This window comes from Gracilinanus agilis, chromosome 6 (assembly GCF_016433145.1).
Source record: "Gracilinanus agilis isolate LMUSP501 chromosome 6, AgileGrace, whole genome shotgun sequence".
In the NCBI taxonomy this organism is placed as follows: Eukaryota; Metazoa; Chordata; class Mammalia; order Didelphimorphia; family Didelphidae; genus Gracilinanus; species Gracilinanus agilis.
This window is the reverse complement of record NC_058135.1, coordinates 18,366,501-18,383,635: the sequence shown is the minus strand read 5'-3', so window position 1 is coordinate 18,383,635 and position 17,135 is coordinate 18,366,501. Positions and strand designations below refer to the sequence as shown.

Here is a 17,135-nt window from a genome sequence, read left to right as displayed (position 1 = left end):
CCAACTCAAGACTCCAGCCTCATCTGGTGACTCTTAGGACCCTGGTTTGCCAGGCAGCATTTCTCCATGGAGAGAGAACCAGACTCTGAAGTGGGAAGTGGTCAAAGGTTATTCAGACCTTCACGATGACTGGTTGTGCGATTGGGCCAAGTGACCTAACCTCTCTGGGTCTGTTTGCCCATCTAGACTGAAGGAGCTGGCCCTGATGGTCTCTAACAACCTTTCTGACTACCAATCTCTGGTCCTATAACCTTTAAAGCCCAATGTAAATATAGTTGTTAAATATTTCCCCTTCTTTTGGATATCTTGTCAAATATGTGAATGAGGAAGGCTGGCCCGTAACTAAGCCCCATATTTTAGGTTTACAGCTTAAGTTAAGAGTTCAGGCTTCACCGTCTTTCTGAAGCTAATGTTCAACTTTCCTGCCTCAGTTTGCACAGCCCCATGTCTTGTCTTTCCCTGGGCTCTTGAGCCTGCAACACCAAGCACCCACTCTGTTTGGAGCGAGATCCTCCAAGCCTGATGGGAGTGAGATTGGCATGCTCTGTAAAGAGTGGATTGTCGGGGAAAATGAACACAGGCCAGGTGGTCCCCTCATGTTAAACATTTAATAGTGCAATTGTTGGTTATATTCTGTACATCATTCATAGCAAGTTATAAACCTTTTCTTAGTTCATTTATTTCCATGGTAATCATGAAAAGCTTTATTTACAATAAAGAAAAAACAAACATATCGAGGTATAAAACCCAAAAGACTGATGTATAAATACATGTCAATTTTAAATAATAGTCTGGATCATGCGTTACCTGCGTGACTCAGTGGGACGGTATGTTCAACATACAATCTTGCACATAAGACGTTTTAGACAGAATCTACAAGGTCTAGATATTCACAGAGAGCACGTGTTCAAGAACACTGACGGCACTTTTTGGCTGAATCTGATCTCCCCCCTCACACACACACATACATGCACACGCACTCAGTTTCTTCATCAAGAAGAGCTTTTGAAGTAACACTGACAATGGTAACTGAGGTGCACGATCAGCTAAGTACAACCTTCCTGATCATGCTCACTTCCAGGCAGCCCATCCTTGATTGGGACAAAAGAAAGGGATCCAAGAACCTGGGGCTGTTGGAGATGGATCCTGCCGTGACATGGACACCTGCAGGAAGAACTCCTGGCCAAAAGAGCTCTTTGGGATCGCAGCCTGAGCAAATGGCCAAAAAATGAAAGGAAAAAAAGAAAATAGTGGCACACCAAGAGGGGCTCATCCAGAAGATACAGGAGCTCTTCTTGGTGCTTTGGGCTTATTACTGACTTTCTTGGGGGACATGGGGTTTCTTCTTCCTCCAACATTTTTTTACTCTGGACATTAATACAGAATGGACTCTAGTCACAATGAGAATTATTTATTTGTTTTTTGCCTTTTGATAGGAATCATCAGAGAAGGTGTGACCCTTGTTCTGATTTTAGTTTTGGCACTAATGTGTTCTTCATCCTCATCCTAACTTCTGCTCTCTTAAAAACAACAACAACAACAAAAAACTACCCTTATTGCTGGATTCTAATTCTCTTGACTTAAAGCCAACTGGGAGTGAGAGAGGATTCACTACAGTGTGGAGATGGGACTATCAAGATGGAGCTTGTAACAGCAGAAATGTATGAAAGAGTCTACTCAGGCTGGAGTATCACCCTAAAGAGAAAAAGGGAGGAAATGGGTTCCCTGGAAAAGTGCAGGAATGTCCCAAGGGGTGAGGGTTACTCCTCATTGCTCTTTGGAGGGGTCAGATACAATGCAATGGGAACATCTCGACCATTCTGGTGGCTCAACAGTCCAACAGAGCCCATTCTCCTGTGTCTGCTCTGCATTCAATCACGTACACTGACTCTCATACACACATCTCTCTGTGGAAACCCATTTTTCATTGTCGGTTTCCAAGAGAACTCCCACTCCCCACCCCAAACACTTCCTCCTACAGTGGCTCTGCCTGCCCCCCCAGCCTGAGTCTAGAGGATCCAGGGCAATATCCCAGGAGAACAGTCTTCATCCTATTCCTTCAAGAGTCCTGCTTCGCAGAAGCAATCTCAACATGTGGTACAACTGATGGTTTTTCCCACAGGGCCATGCATTCCAGTCAAGGTCAACTCTCATGGTGCATCTATTATATAATCACAGCCCAGCTTGATTCTTTATTTGTAGTTTGATCCATCCTGCTCAGGGATGGCCCATTTGTCTATAAACAAAACCTTTGGTAGTCCTGGGCCTGATGCAAAGTCTCAGCCTGTAGGTCTGTGGTCACCTGGATTTTCCATCTTTAGAATCCAAGCTTGGGCGACTGAAAGAATCTCGAATCTTCACCACTTCAGCAACACACATGTGTCCGAACACCTTAGTGTACCATTCTGGTATGTGGCCCCTAAAGTAGAAAGAGAAAGTTAGTCACCTACTGGGTGGGACCCTCCTGAAGAAAGGTGATGTACTTCAGGAAAAGTCTGAATTCATTTCCCATACCAGAAACACCAGGACACTTTATTATCCTTGTGATTCTAAGTTGATCGCAGCGGACTAGTGTACAGAAGATGATTAATTGTGAATCAGAGAAGTGGAGAGCTGGAAGGGAGCTCAGCAGGCGAGAGGCTGCCCCATAAAAGAAGGAATCTCCATGATAATATCTCTGACAATTGGTCATTCTGCCTTTGCTTGAGGACCAGCAGGAGGGTGAGCCCATCACCTACCCTAGTAGCCCCTTCCCCTTGAGCTCAGTTCTCATGACCTCAAACCCAAATTGGCCTCTAAAATGCCCCTTTGTGGCTCCTGGCTTTGCCTTGTGGGGTCCAACAGAATGAATTTCCTTTGTTTTCTTCAACTACTTGGATTGGGTTTTGCTAGGTGGCCCCTGAATCTTCTCTTCTTGGGTCTCAACATTCTAGTGCCTTCAACAAGTCATCACCTGACACATTTTGAAATAACATCCTATTTGGCCTCACTGCCTCCAATCCAATCTCCTCTCTTTAATCTGTCCTTCACACAACCGCCTTAATTTGGGCACAGGTCTGACGGCGGCTCTGTCTTTACCTAGTCTCACAGAAGACTCCAGACTGCCTTTCTTGACAGGCTCCCTTCTGGGCCCTCTTGGGCTTGGCCAAAGAGGCCCATTTCACATTTATTAGTTTAGTATTTAGTTAACACATAAGCAAATGGATTCTGGGATATTTGCCTCAGTTGCTTTTTTCTTTCTATCTCCAGTCCCCGGCACAGAAACTCAGCAGGTGTTTATAAATATGAATCCATGATATGGTCTACGGTTTCTTTTCCAGCCTGGCCATCCTCACTAGGATGCGTCTCGCCTTGTCAAAGGTACCGTCCATAGGCACCTCCCAGTCCTCGGTTTCCTCACGTGTACCATGAAGGGGCCAGCCTCTGTGATTTCTAAGATTGTACCTCTAAACTTGTGAGCCTCTGCCCTCTTGCTCCTTTGGGCTTCGCTTTCTTCTTTCATATTAAAAAAAGAATAGGTTAGCCTTAGTGGCCTCTGAGGTCCCTTTCAGGTCTAAGGTTATGATCCTGTGACTTCTTGGCCTCAGTTTCCCTTTTTGTAAAATGAAGGCGTTGGCTCTGTTTAAGAGCTTATCCAACTCAATGTCTTTGACCCAGTGACCTCCCTGAGTCCCAGAAGTGGTCTGGGGAGGTCTTGGCCTCTGATTGGTAGGAAGGAGCCCTTGGTCAGGGGAGAAAGAGAAAGCTTTGCCAGGAAGACTTCCTGTCTATTCAGAGTAGATGGGCTTGCTGGGCTCTAGGCACAGAAGACCTTAGAGAGACTGAGCAGAGGAAGGCAGGTGCTCGAGCCGACAGAGAACACGGGTCTTGCACCTTCACAGGCCACGGGCAAGTGTTCCCATGGCCTAGCCACGAGCACTCATGCCCCACTGAAGCCCTGTAGGGAAGGTCGAGGCACTGTGCCCAGATGGAGCCCGACTGAATGTGCCCTATCTCCTCCCCCATTTCCCACTCGCCCCAAGGCCCGGGGCACAGGGACATACCTCAGGTCACTCCGGCACATGTAGGTGAGCTTGGATCTTCCGGCTCCGCAGGGCTCAACCAGGTATCGGGCCAAGAGCACGTTTACCCTGACCCCAATCACAGGGGCCTGGGTGTGATCCACGGAGGTGAGCAAGAGCACACAGGCCCCCTTGGGCAAGTTGGTCCTCCATGTTCTGTGGAGACAGAGACTTGGGACTTGAGAATGGTGACTACCACGATCACTATTCCCTGCCTCCTTTCAGAGTCTATCAAGCACTGTACATGATAGGGTATTGGGGCCCCTGTGAGTAGGATCAGAGAAACTGGGGTTTTCGGAGGGAAAGTGGTCCTGCAGGTGGGATTCTGGGCTCCTGCTGCCGCACCAGCTGTGCCTCTGCCAATCATGCTGCAGCACCCAGAATCTCAGAGAAGGTGCTTTCCAAACCCCACGGCCCTATCTAGATGCCCAGGAGCTGTTGGAGTCCCTGTGGCTTGGTGGGTGCTTGTGGGCTCACGCTCTCCCTTCAGTCACCCCCTCGAGGGATCCTGCCAAAGTGGGAGCTCTCCATGACTCCCCACTCACATCCAATCGACTGCCACCCCACCTGTTGCTTCCTCCACCCCATCTCTCCTCCCCATTTGCCCAGACACGAACCTCGAGTAGGTCCCCCTCACGTCTCCCTGAGATGATTTCTCCTGCCTCCTCCCTGGGCTTCCAGCCTCCATTATCTTCCCCCTCTAGCTCATTCTCTACGCTATGGCCAAACTGATTAGCTCACTCTCGCCTCAAGACTGGATTGGAAAACCCCGTTGGGATTCTCGAGCCTTTTCTAGCTCCCTCCTGCCTTTCTAGTCTTCTTGCCCATGTTGCCCCCCAGTTATTCTTGGGGCTGGTGACATCAGCCTCCAGGCTGTTCCACGCATGCCTTTCCCCCCGGCTGTCCCCCGGAATGCTTCCCTTTTCCCACAAGAAGCCTGTCCTAACCTTCCCGAAGGCTGGAGGCCATCCCCCTCCCCAGTGGCCCTTGTTTCTTTCCCGCTATCGGGGTGGGATGGATGGGGACGCCGTCGTCCCGGCGGCGTAGAGAACTCCAAGATTCTCCCTCCACGGAAGCAGGGGGAAGCTTCTTTCCGTGTTGCCTGGAGCCCCATCCGAGGCGGGGTTTGAACCCAGGGCTCCCTGGCCAATGCCCCGCCTGCTAAACCAAACTGCGCTTTGTAGGCCGCGTCCTGGGCGTGCTTGTGGGATGGGCTTCGGAGGGGTCCTTTGTAGACCCAGCCCCCCGTGCTTGGGGATAACCCGGCCTTTCCTGCCGCTGCCCCAAGACGGGACTCTGAACGGAAAAAGCGCTTCTTCCCAGCAGGCTGCGTCGGCCTCGCTCCACCAGGGGGCGCTCTTACCTCAGGACGACGTGGTCCCGGGCGGGATGGGGCGCCATGCTCCTCCGGACAAACTGGTAGATCTCAGTCTGGCTGTCCAAGACTTCAATCACTTTGGCATCCAAGAGGTCGGAGTCCCACACGTGCTGCTCCTTCAGGAGGCGGGTTAAGACCTCCTCGGGTTTGGCAGGGACCTCGATCGCTGACTTCCACAGTCGGAGCGGGGGCCCTTCGCTCAGCTAAACAAAGCACAAAACCACGGTCAGTGCCGGGGACCCTCTCCCTCCACCGAGGCAAACGCCAAAGGTCTCCCCAGCAACAGACTGGCAGGTCAGGAGGGAAGGCAGTGAGGGCACTCAGACCCTCAGATCCTCTTCTCTCAGGAAAAGGTAAACTTACCCTTTTCATTACCTTTCCCTTCTGAGGTAAGGAGACAATTTGAGATAATTTGGCAAGAAGAAGGGAATGGCTAGAAATTACGGGCAGAAATTAGGTTCTGGAATGATCTCCTGATAAGCACAGGACCTAACAGGAAACTACCAGGAATTAGGGTTGCCATTGTGTAATTAGAATTTTGTACCCCAGAACCCCACTTTTGTTCTTACGTTATGTCAAAGTTTTGGTAACCCCTTCCTCTTTCTCTCTTCTCTGGCTACCGCAATCAGGAAAAACTGTTCTTTACTCAGGCTTCACTTTTCCTCTATTTCAAGTGATTACTAATAAATCTTATGAAATTTGATACTTGGAGCTATTATTGATATTAATTTTAATCTTACACCAGCTAGTTAGTATAATGGTGCTAGATTTGGAGTTAGGAAGACCTACCCTGAGTACTTACTGGTTGTACAACCCCATGGAAATCTATTTCTCTCTCTCATCTCTCTCAAATCTCAATGGTAGATTTCAGCCTGGCTGTCCAAGACTTCAATCACTATAAAATGGGGCTAAGAATGGGCCTAGCTACAAGGATGATCGTGTATTTGAATGGGATACTCTTTGTAAAGCAGTGCATTAGAATCTTTAAAGAGCTTGATAAATGTCTGCTATTCCCATTAACTGAAAATTCATCTCATTGTTCAAACAAGACGGAGGGCTTTAAAAAGCTTTTGAACCAACTTAATCTTTGATAATATTAATTATCAAATAATATTTGTAGGAAGGGACCCTGGAGGTGAGCAGATCCAAACTTAGTTTCCTCGCCTGTAAAATAAAGATTTGGGAAGTTTTCTGTCATGGTTACACAGGGAGAAAACAGCAAGCGCAATGTTGGAACCTAGGTCTCTTGGTGCCAACGTTCTGATGGATGGCATAATTCTGAGCATCATATTTCAGGTGGGATGTTAATAAACTAGAACGTTTCTCCAGGCAGATGACTCGGGTATTGAGGGGGCTGGAGAGGATGCCAAAGTCAAAGGAACTGGGTCTGTCTTACTTGGAGAAGAGAAGACTGGAGGGACAAATGCTACCAGATGCCTTTGGCCTGACTCTAGGGAAGAATCAATAGCCATGGGTGGATGATGCCAAAGAGGCAGATTTCATCTCAACATAAAGAAATTTCCTAAGAAAGAGCTTTCCAAAATTGACATCTCCTTTGTTCGGGATGCTATTAGCAGGAAGTCACACTTAGACCATGGATTCTAAAACTTGTTTGTGCCTCTTTGGTGGCAGAAAACCAAAGCCCAAGAATGAGCAACTGTGATAGGCTTAGCTACTCTCGGCAATCCAGGACAATTCTGAGGGATGTATGACAAAGGATGCTCTCCAGCTCCAGAGAGAGAATTGTTGTTGGAGTCAGAAGGCAGATGAAAACAGATTGATTTATCACTTATTTATTTGGGTTTTTATTTTGGGGTTTTGGTTTTATTTTATAAGATTATAAGATTAATTTTATAAGATTTATAAGATTATTATAAGGGAAGTCACACTTATAAAAATGAACATTATGGAAATACATTTTGCATGATAATACATGTATATAAGCCAGATCAAATTGCCTGCCAGCTCTGGGATGGGGAAGGGAGATGATTTGGATCATATAACTTTGGAAAACTTATGTGGAGATTTGTTATTACTGATTGGGAGGGAAAAAAGAAATTTAAAAAAAAGAAAAGGGAAGCCCATGGACCCCTTTTCAGAATTATGTTTTGAAAGGCACCTTGGGGGAGGGGGGTGGGACTAGGCAAGTGTGAAGAACAGGAAGAGGCCAGGTTATTGAAGAAGAGCTTTAAATGCCAAATGGGATTTTCTATTTGATCCAGGAGGTAACAGGAGCTCCCTGGGGTTAGGAGTGAGATCAGACCTAGAGATTGATGGAGGTAGGAGGTGTGTCAGAGGCTGAAAGAGTGAGTGGGGTGCAGGCTGGAGGTGGGGAGCACTCCCCTCATTGATTCATCAGAGTATGGCCAGAAGGTCTGGTCTAGAGGCTGGCCAGGGATTGTTTTGGCTCTCCTTTGTAGAGAGTTTCAAACAAATGCAGATCTCAACCCCACTCCAGACTCCAAAGCAGCAGTCATCAAAGCAATTTGGCAAGGGTTAAAGAACTGAGAGGGTGATTAGCAAAACAGATTAAGCACAGAACACACCAAAGTAAACCTAACCTAGAAGCACTGTAGTGTTTGCTAAATTCAAAGACTTCAGTTAATGGAGGAGGACTCATTATTGGATCAATGCTGGATTGGAAAGCTGGAAAGCAATCTGACAGAAATTCTATTTGGACCTGTAGCATCTCACTCTGTATAACAAGAAAAGATCCAAATGGATCTTTGACTTGGACATAAAACAAGGAAGAAAGACATGGAAGAGTCCATGATCAAATAACGAATGAATCTGACTATATAAAATTTAAAAGATTTATTTGTGCAAAATCCAATGCAGTTAAAATCAGGAGGTATTTTGTAATAGGGAACTGGGGGGGAGGGAGAGAGAAAACCATTGTATCATTGTAATGAGTTTCTTTGATAAAGATCTCATAAGACAATGAACCATTCTATGACAGAAAAATGATCAAAGATATGAATATGTAGTTTTCAAATGGAGAAATCCAAGCTATTAACAACTTTACCAAAACAGTTTAAATAACTAGAGAATTACAAATTAAAGGAGCTTTGAGGTTCTAACTCACACCCATCAGATTTTCACATCTCTTATGTCAATCTTTGCCAATTACTAAAGTGTCCTGTGGGGAGAGAGAGAGAGGAAATAAACTATACTAATGCATTGTTGGTGGAGTTGTGAATCAGTCCAGCCATTCAGCTAAAGCAGTTTCAAACTATATTCACTAAATTGTGCATACCCTTTGATTCAGCTATGCTGCTACTAGGTCTACTCTTAGAGATCCAAGAAAGGGGGAAAGGACCTAGAGATTCAAAAATATTTATAGCAAGTCTTTCCATAGAAGTCCCAAATCAGAAATTTAAGGAGGTGTCCTCCTATTGGGGAATGATTAAATGAATTATGAATATTATATAATGGAATATCACTGCACCAAACAAATTATGAAACAGGTTCAGAGGATACTGGGTAAATTTTTTGCAAAGGGTACAGAACCAGGAGAACAATTTTGTAGTTGATAAATCCCCCCTTTCTGGAGGAAATCTTTCTAGATTCCCCCTAATTCTAGTGCCCTTCTTCTTTTGGTTACTTCCAGTTTATCCTGTATACAGCTTATTTGTACAAAGATTAAATTGTGAGCTCCTCCAAGGCAGGGATTATTTTATTGCTTTTATCTTCCTAGCATTTAGTCCAAAGCCTGGCACATAGTAGGTGCTTCCTAAATGTTTACTGACTGACTAAAGGAAAACAACTTGGAAAGATTTGAGAATTCTGATCAGTGAATAATATAATCTATTATTAGTCCAGAAGACTTGAGATAATCACATCCTCCACCTCCTACCAGAGAAGGGATGGACTAACCAGGCAGAAAATAGACACTTTCAGGTATGACAGTGGGGGAATCTGTTTTTTTTTTTTTTTGACTATGCATATTTGTTATGTGGATCTTATTTTAAAAATTGTCCATTGGGGTCAGAGGAGGAGCAGTTGAAGAGAGACACCCCTTTCCCCAAATGCAGTTGATGCCTGGCCTGTACTCATCCTGTGTGCTCCTTAGCTGAGCCCTAGAGGGCTACCAGGAGGATCTGCCAAATGCAGTTTCAGAAGGAGAAGGTGTGAGCCTAAGATGGTGTCAGAGAAAGGAAGGAAAATTGCACGACCCATGTCCGTGAGGGAAAGCTTCCCCCATTTCCCAGAACACCAAAATCCATTGGATTGGGAGGCAGAAGGGACCTTGGAGGCCATTTCATCCAGTTTTACTGTTCTATTTCACAGATGAAGAAACTGAGTCCAGAGACAGAAAACAATTTAACTCATCTGGGATCTAAGCTTGGGTTCTCGGAACCTCTGGAGCCCATGGAGGACCATGGAGACATTACTGGGCTTGGAGCCAGGCTCAGACTGATTGTGTTGCATGTGACCTGGGACAAATAGCTCCCCTGCCCTCCAGGCCCAAACTTAGCCACCTGTGGAATGGGAGTGATGCACGTCCACTCTGTGTGCTTCCCCGGAAGGTGCGAGCCCAGCCCTTGGTGACACCCCACAGCCCACACTGGGCACAAATTACCTTCTTATAGGCCAGCTCGGCCTGCTCGGACGTCGGGTGGTTGACCCAGCCCTTGAACTTGTCCTTGACCTCCTTAAACAGGCTGTCCATGCAGTCCTGGAGGAAGTGGCGATAGTCCGAGGTGTCCTGCCCATTCAGGCGGCTCAAGGCCTCCAAGCTGAGGGGCCGCAGCTCCTGCTCTGAGTAGGAGTTTCGGCACCGACTCATCTCCTCAGGGACCTGGGAGGAAGGAGACCCGGCCCAGAGCTTAGCCCCTCGGGGGTCCTCTGCCCCACGCCAGGCCCCCGCCTCGGCTGCTCTCGTTTGGAGGCTCCAGAACAGAGGGAAGCACCTTGGCCTTGACTCAGGACACGGGACTGCTGCAATTCATCTCTATTCCCTGAACCTCAGCTTCCCTATCTGTAAAACTGGCACAGGAGCCCCAGATCTCCCTCTGGAGGCAGATCCCCCCTCCCAGGTCCTCAGAGGGAAGGGGGGCCCCGCCCTGGCCACATTTGCCCCGTCTGGTGCCCTGTGCTCTCGGGGAGGGGGGTCAGGCACAAACCCCTCATCCATCCCCACAGGGAGAGACGCATCTCTTGGGCCACCACAGAAGGGATATCTCCTTCCAGGGGGATGAAGGTGGGCTCCCCCTGCCCTGGGGCCGTGTCTCCCCCCACCCTGACCCACCTGGAAGAGCTTGTGGCATTCTGCGATCATGTGTGCCAGGCCTTGGGTCGCTGCCAGGTTTTCATTGAGATCTTTCTGGTCAGGTTTGCCCAGGCTTTGCTTTCTCTGCATAACCCTGGGCCAGAGGAAGGAAAAGGGAGAAGGAGATAAGAAGGGTGAGACTCAGGGAGCACTAGGTGGCTGAGCAAGATGGGGAGGTCCTGGGTTCAAATCTGACCTCAGGTACTTCCTAGCTAAGTGACCCTGGGCAAGTCACTTATCCCTCCTTGTCTAGCCCTTACTGCTCTTCTGCCTCAGAGACAATACACAGCATTGATTCTAAGACAGAAGGGAAGGTTTTTTTTTTTTTTTATTAAAAAAAAGAATGATGAGACTTGTAGTGGTGGTAAGGGGAGATGTGGGTCTCCAGCTGGAGGAAGGAGCCTCCTTTCCCGGGTATTCCCAGAGGCTTGGAGAGGGGGATGAAGGCGGGAGCCTAGATGGCATTTATAGCCTACGTCAGATCACCGAGTCTCTAGCGGGGGCTGTTATTCCCATGTTACAGTGGAGGACACTGAGGCAGGCAGAAGGAAGTGACTCATTTTGGGCCATACAGGGAGGAGGTGTCTGTGGTTGGGTCTGAACTCAGAACTTCCTTATCCCTCGGCACCCCCTGAGAGACAGACAAGGGAACACAAAGGTGAGGGAGAGCCCATTTCTGCCCCAGGGGTTTCTTGCACAGTGGTGCCGGGACCTGCTGGGTGAGGAAGGTTCTGTGGGTCATCATTGCTGTGTTTGGGGTGCTTCTGCCTCAGAGGAGGGAGGGGGTGACAGCTGGGGGTACCCCCTCCAGCTCTGCTCCTGCCCTTGTCAATAAACAACACCCTTTCAGAAGGCTGCCAAGGCCCTTCTCTTCTCTCTTCCTGGGCCCCTGTGGGAGTCCCCCCTCATCTGCCTCGGGGAGCCCCGCCGAGCTGGGCTCATCTGGGTCTCTGACTCGCCTGCCTCCCCCAGCCTGCCATGGGGAATAATCCAGGTGCGCCCTCCCCACCCCCGCCCTGCTCATTTGACAGATGAAGAAACGGAGGCAGCCCAGGTGGGGAAGGAACTGGCTCCAAGTCCTAAGCAGGCAGTACCCTAACCAAGGCCAGGCTCCTCGCTTCTCAAAAAGGACTTGTTCCCCTTATCTCTCTCTTATCTTTCTCATTCCCACCGTCCTTCCTGGCTTCAGGGAGCTGTTACTTGTAACAGAGGATAAAAAAAGGGGAAATCCAGCATTTCAGCCAAACTAGCCAAAGCCTCCACGGACGCTACGGCACCCCGAGAGTCCCCCCGCCTTCACAATGCCAAGAAACGAGTGCGGGGGGCCCTGGGGTCAAACCCTGCTTCTGGAAGTACCAGCGGGTGCTGGGCGAGTCCCTCAGCAGCTCTCTACAACTACAAGTGGCGGAAGAGGGGCTCACTGCTTTGGGGGACAGCGCAGCCTCCCCCGGGGAGTTCCCTAGTCACATCCCAGTGGTGGGTCCCTGGCTAGCGTTGGAGCCGGGGCCCTCTGAGAAGTCTCGGGGTGCCTGCAGATTTGTTGGGGCAGCAGTGAGACACGAATGAATGAAGGGGTTCTGCCTGTCCCCCGCCCCCACAGCCTGGCAAAGCAGATGAGCTGAGGGCAGAAGCGAGGGACGTCGGGGCTCCCCGATGCCTGTGGGGATCTGGCTCCCGTGGCAGGTGAGGAGGGTTTCCCTTTTCTTTTCTCCATATGGTGGTGGGGACGTGGAGAGTTAAAGGAAGAGGAAAGAAGTGCCTGTAACGTGGGGGGATCCGGGTGATTTGGGACCACAGACAGGGAAAGGGAGGGGCTTCCAGAATAAATGGAGTGTGGAGTAAAGGCCGTGGGCACCCTCCCGGGAATGGGGATCTGCTAGGCTTGGGCTGGCCTCCAAAGGCAAATGGGGGACAATGGGAGGAAGTTGCTCGAGGCCCATCCACACAGACTGGACATTGGAAACAAGTCACTTCCTCCGTCCTGTAAGGGCTGCCCAAGGAGGCTGTGGGCTCCTCCCCCTCCTCACAGGTCCTTCAGCTAGGGCCGGACGACCCATATAACAGGGGGCATCCCTTTGGGGGGCGGGTATGGGCTCAGGAGCTGCCGAGGGCCTCAATTCTGTGATTCTGAAACACGTCAAGACTTGGAGGGGGCAGCTGAGCAGAGAGACGGGAGGTCCTGGGTTCCCATCTGGCCTCAGACCCTTCCTCGCTGTGTGCCCTTGGGTGAGTCCCTCATCCCCCAAGGCCTAGCCCTGCCCGCTCTTCTGCCTTAGGCCTGACACCCCATACTGATCCCGAGGCGGGAGGTAAAGAGACTTAGACAGAATGGGCGAAAGTGGCAGCTGCAGGGCCCAGCGCAATGAGGCCCAGGTGCTGGGCATGGAGGGCCCCCGAGGCTCAGACACCGGGCATGGGGGGCCCCTGTGCCGCGAGGCCCGGACGCTGGGCACGGAGGGCCCCCGAGGCTCAGACACCGGGCATGGGGGGCCCCTGTGCCGCGAGGCCCGGACGCTGGGCACGGAGGGCCCCCGAGGCCCGGGCACAGAGGGCCCTTGCGCTCCAGCTGCCGTCCGCCTTTCTGTCCTTGGATTGTATCTCTAGTCACTTCCTTTGGGACGGGTAGGTCTGGGTCCTTCCCTCCCACCCACAAAGGGGACGGTCTGTGTCCGGAGGCCCTAGGGTGGCCTCCGCGTGAAGGGAGCTCCGGGGGAGGCTGGGGGCGGCGAGCTCAGGCCCAGAGCGGGGAGGGGGCGGCGGGTACCTCGGGGAAGAGTTCTCCCGTTTCAGCGTGTTCAGGTGGAAGAGGGAGGGCGCCAAGCACACGGCGAGGTTGGTGGCCGTCATCTGGTTTTCTTTCACGGCGGCGGTGACCTCGCTCAGGAAGCAGAGCAGGGTCTGCAGGACCTCCCTGTTCTCATCCGGGAGGAGCAGGACGGCCGCCTGGATGGCCTGCAGACGCTGGTCCTTGGGCACATCTGCAACATCAACACGGATCCCTCAGGAGCCCCGAGCGGGCACGGGCAGGCGGCACGAGGGGAAACGTCGCTGAGGTGGGCACAAAAGCCCCCGGGGGTCGGCCGGGGGGCTCGCGAGAGGCAGAGGCCTGGGTGCAAATGTGGCCTCAGACCCTTCCTAGCTGTGGACCCTGGGCGAGTCCCCTGAGCCCCGGCCCAGCCCTTGGCCCTCGTTGGCCCTGGACCCCGTGTTTGGGATCGATTCTAGGACGGAAGTGAGGGTTTGGAAAACAAAAACCGCCAGCCAGCGGGGCCCTCCCTCGGCCTTGCTGCCCCGCCGGCCGGGCCTCCTGGCCGAGAGCCCGTGCCGGCCGGCCGACCCCCCACTCACACTGGTAGATCTGCAAGAAGGTCTCTGAGAGCTTGTGGGTCATCAGCGGCTCGGGGAGGTCCCGGAAGTACTGCTTCAGCATGTCGGCCACGTCGTAGGCGGACTGCCCGTCGTAGCTCACGGACGCCGCGGAGCTCTCGTTCATCTGGCGCAAGGCCTGGATCCTGGACTTGACGCCCGACTTTCTGAAGAGCCCGACCTGCTCCCAAGGGGGAAGCCGGGGATGGGGTGGTGAGGACACGCCTTGGAGCCCCCGCTCCTCCCCCCTCCCCAAGCGTGGGACCCACCTGATCCAAGCACTGGTCATGCAGGTAGCCCATGGCCTGCTGGATGCTCGGGGGGAGGGGCTGTCCGGTCCGCTGGACGTTCACGGAGAGCGGGACGCCAAACACGCTTCGGTCCTTGTAGTCTGGGACCTTCAGTCTCTTCATGAACTTGGGCACCGCCCTGGGGCAGAAGCACAGGAGGACGCAGACGTTACCCCTGGCTGGTGCCCCTTCTGTCGGGCCCCGTGGGGGAGCCCGAGATACGGGAAGGGCACTCGGGAGCTGGGGGCCTGCGCTCGGCCATCTGTGCAGGGGAGACGGCTCGGGGGGCACGTGGGTGGCAGAGGAAAAGCGCCCAGGGACGGAGCCGTGTAAGCCGGCGTGGCTCTCCGCCACTCTCTCCGTCTCTTCCCGGACGGCGGCCCTGGTTTCCTGCTCTGTGAAATGCCTGGGAACTTGGGGAGATCCCCCCAACTCTAGTTCTACGACGTCGGCAGCTCTAGAGCCGCCTCTACTCTCGCCCAACCCTGACGGGAGCGCTCACCTCTCGTACGTCTGCGGATGCGGCCCGGGAGGGAATCTGTGCTGCCACACTATGCATCCAATTTGCTCACGCTGTGTTGTGTGGGCAGAGGGGGAAGGACAGATCGCACACAGATTCAGGGAAGCCTCGACGGACTTGGGGCGTCTGAACCGTGCATGGCCGTGCTTCTCCCTTCCCCACAACTGTCTGAATGCTTCCCTGATTCCATGATTCAATGAGGCCCGTTTGAGTCAGATTATGAACGGGGAAATGGGGAAGGAATGACTGGCTTTGCCCTTTGAATGAAATAATTCAAGAGTATGTCATTGTCTCCTGTTCCAGGGGGTACCACACTGTCTCCATCAAAGTGTGAAGAAACCTTCACGCCCTGCCCAGGTCATCCTGGCTCTCTGAGGCTCTCCATCACCCCAGGGGCTCGGCACTTGTGAGGGGCCGGCTGCAGGGTGTTGGAGGTGCCGAGTGCAACCTCTGCCATTTACCAGCCAAGGCACACAATACCTGCTTTGTAAGGGAAGAGAGGCAGCCTGGCGGCTGAGTGGAATGCAGGGGGCACGCAGGATGGTGGCCAGTGAGAATCTTGGGCACATGAGGAGAGGTTGCCTAGTACTTATTTATTTTGGGCATTTGGAACAAACAGCTCCTGTGTGCTGCGAGGCTCCCCAAAGCATAGCCAAGGAACAGAGATGCTTTCTTTAGTGCCTGGCGGTTAGCTCTGAGGCCAGAGGTATCAGAGAGGCCCCAGGAGGGCCACAGTGGGCAGGAGGCACCCCTCTGGACTAGCTGGCCATGCTCTGCTCATTTTCCCAAAATGGATTAAAATGGGGCTGTCTCTCCATCGTACCCCTGAATCTTTAGAGATGCCTATACAGGGCTCACATTCTTCAAGCAAGAGATGCCCCCAGGGTTTCTTATGTTGACAACAGTGGCCTGTGGCCATCCAAAGAGAAAGCCCCTCCTGAATGTCCATCCCGATTCTTGCTTTACCACATATAGTGGTGGGACCTAAGCCCTCCCCCCTGCCCACTTTGGTTCTCGGTGTTCTCATTTGTAAATTGAAGAGGTGGGAAAGGAGGAATCATCAGCCCTGCTTAGCATGAAAGCCTCTGACCTCTGCTCACATTGTAAACACACCCTTGGCATTAGTTCTCTTCACTTCTCTCTACGCTGGGTTAGATACACAAGGGAAGGGACGGCTTCTGCCCTAGCAAGCCCGGTGCTGGGGATAAAGAGGCTTGCTTGTTTGCCTTTCCTTGACAGTGTGGGCACACAGATCGCACTTAAATACTCCCTGCCTGCCTTTGTTCCTCTTTAGCACCAACCATTCTTGCCCCTTTGCTCCAGCCTCTAAGGACAGAAAAGTCCTTTTCTTAAACAAGGCCAACACCTAGATTTTCTTCCCCAGGAACCAATGCAATCGATCCTTCTCTTTCCCATTTCTACTCTCACCTTACCTTCTCCCTTAGCCCTGTCTATGTTATCTATACACATATGCTCGGATCAACCACATCCTTAAAAAGACTTCCTGTGACCTTCCGTCTGCTCATACTACCAAGTACAGCTCTTCTTCCTTTTATAGTTCAATAATTTTTTTGCCTTCACTTCAGCTCCTTTTCAGCCTTTTCACTGCCTTTTCAACTCCTTTCAGCCTAGTTTACTGACCGTCTCACTCAACTGAAATGGTCCCCTCCAAGGAGCTCCCATGATCTTAGCTACTGGCCTCAGCAGCCTCTTCTCAACTGCCCTCATTCTGACATTTCTGTAGCTTTGGACAGACCCGGCTACTTCATGCTCATCATGACATTCTTCTTTCCTGGTCCTCCTTTTCTGTGTCTGTCCACTTCTCCTCTGACTTTTTGGTTGGATCTCCATTCATTTCCCTCATGCTGAGCATTAATCTCTCCCAAGGCTGAGTGCTCACTCTCTCTCTCTCTCTCTCTCTCTCTCTCTCCCCCACCCCCTTTTTGGGCGATCTCCTTGTCTCCTAATGATCGTGTATACATGTGACTCCCAAATCTCTATCAGTGGCCTCTATCTCCCAATGCCTGCTGGATGTTCCCCCTCATTCGCTCCCCCAAGCACCTTAAACTTGATGTATATCCAAAGCAGAGCTCTACCATCCATCTTTCCAGTCACCCTCGCCTCTTCCTTCTCACCTCTCCCTGGTCCACTTTGATCTCTCCTCATGAGGCTGCCCACCTCATTCCAGCCCTCTCCCCTTCTCCTCTGGACTCTCCTTGGGATGCTCTTCCTAAAACCACATTCCCCT

At 51.4% G+C, this 17,135-nt stretch overlaps 1 protein-coding gene across 1 annotated transcript in view; it reads right to left on the bottom strand.

Annotated features, from left to right (window-relative positions):
- Positions 1-592: 592 nt before the first annotated feature.
- Positions 593-17,135, bottom strand: part of DLC1 (DLC1 Rho GTPase activating protein) — a 209,191-nt gene continuing 192,648 nt past the window's right edge. The window contains exons 10-17 of the mRNA XM_044681134.1: positions 14,347-14,506; positions 14,060-14,258; positions 13,476-13,689; positions 10,691-10,805; positions 10,022-10,240; positions 5,425-5,642; positions 4,044-4,217; positions 593-2,419 (exon numbers count right to left, since the gene is read on the bottom strand). Coding sequence (XP_044537069.1) covers positions 2,299-2,419; positions 4,044-4,217; positions 5,425-5,642; positions 10,022-10,240; positions 10,691-10,805; positions 13,476-13,689; positions 14,060-14,258; positions 14,347-14,506 — 1,420 coding nt within the window. The 3' untranslated portion in view covers positions 593-2,298. The remainder of the gene's footprint in view (positions 2,420-4,043; positions 4,218-5,424; positions 5,643-10,021; positions 10,241-10,690; positions 10,806-13,475; positions 13,690-14,059; positions 14,259-14,346; positions 14,507-17,135) is intronic.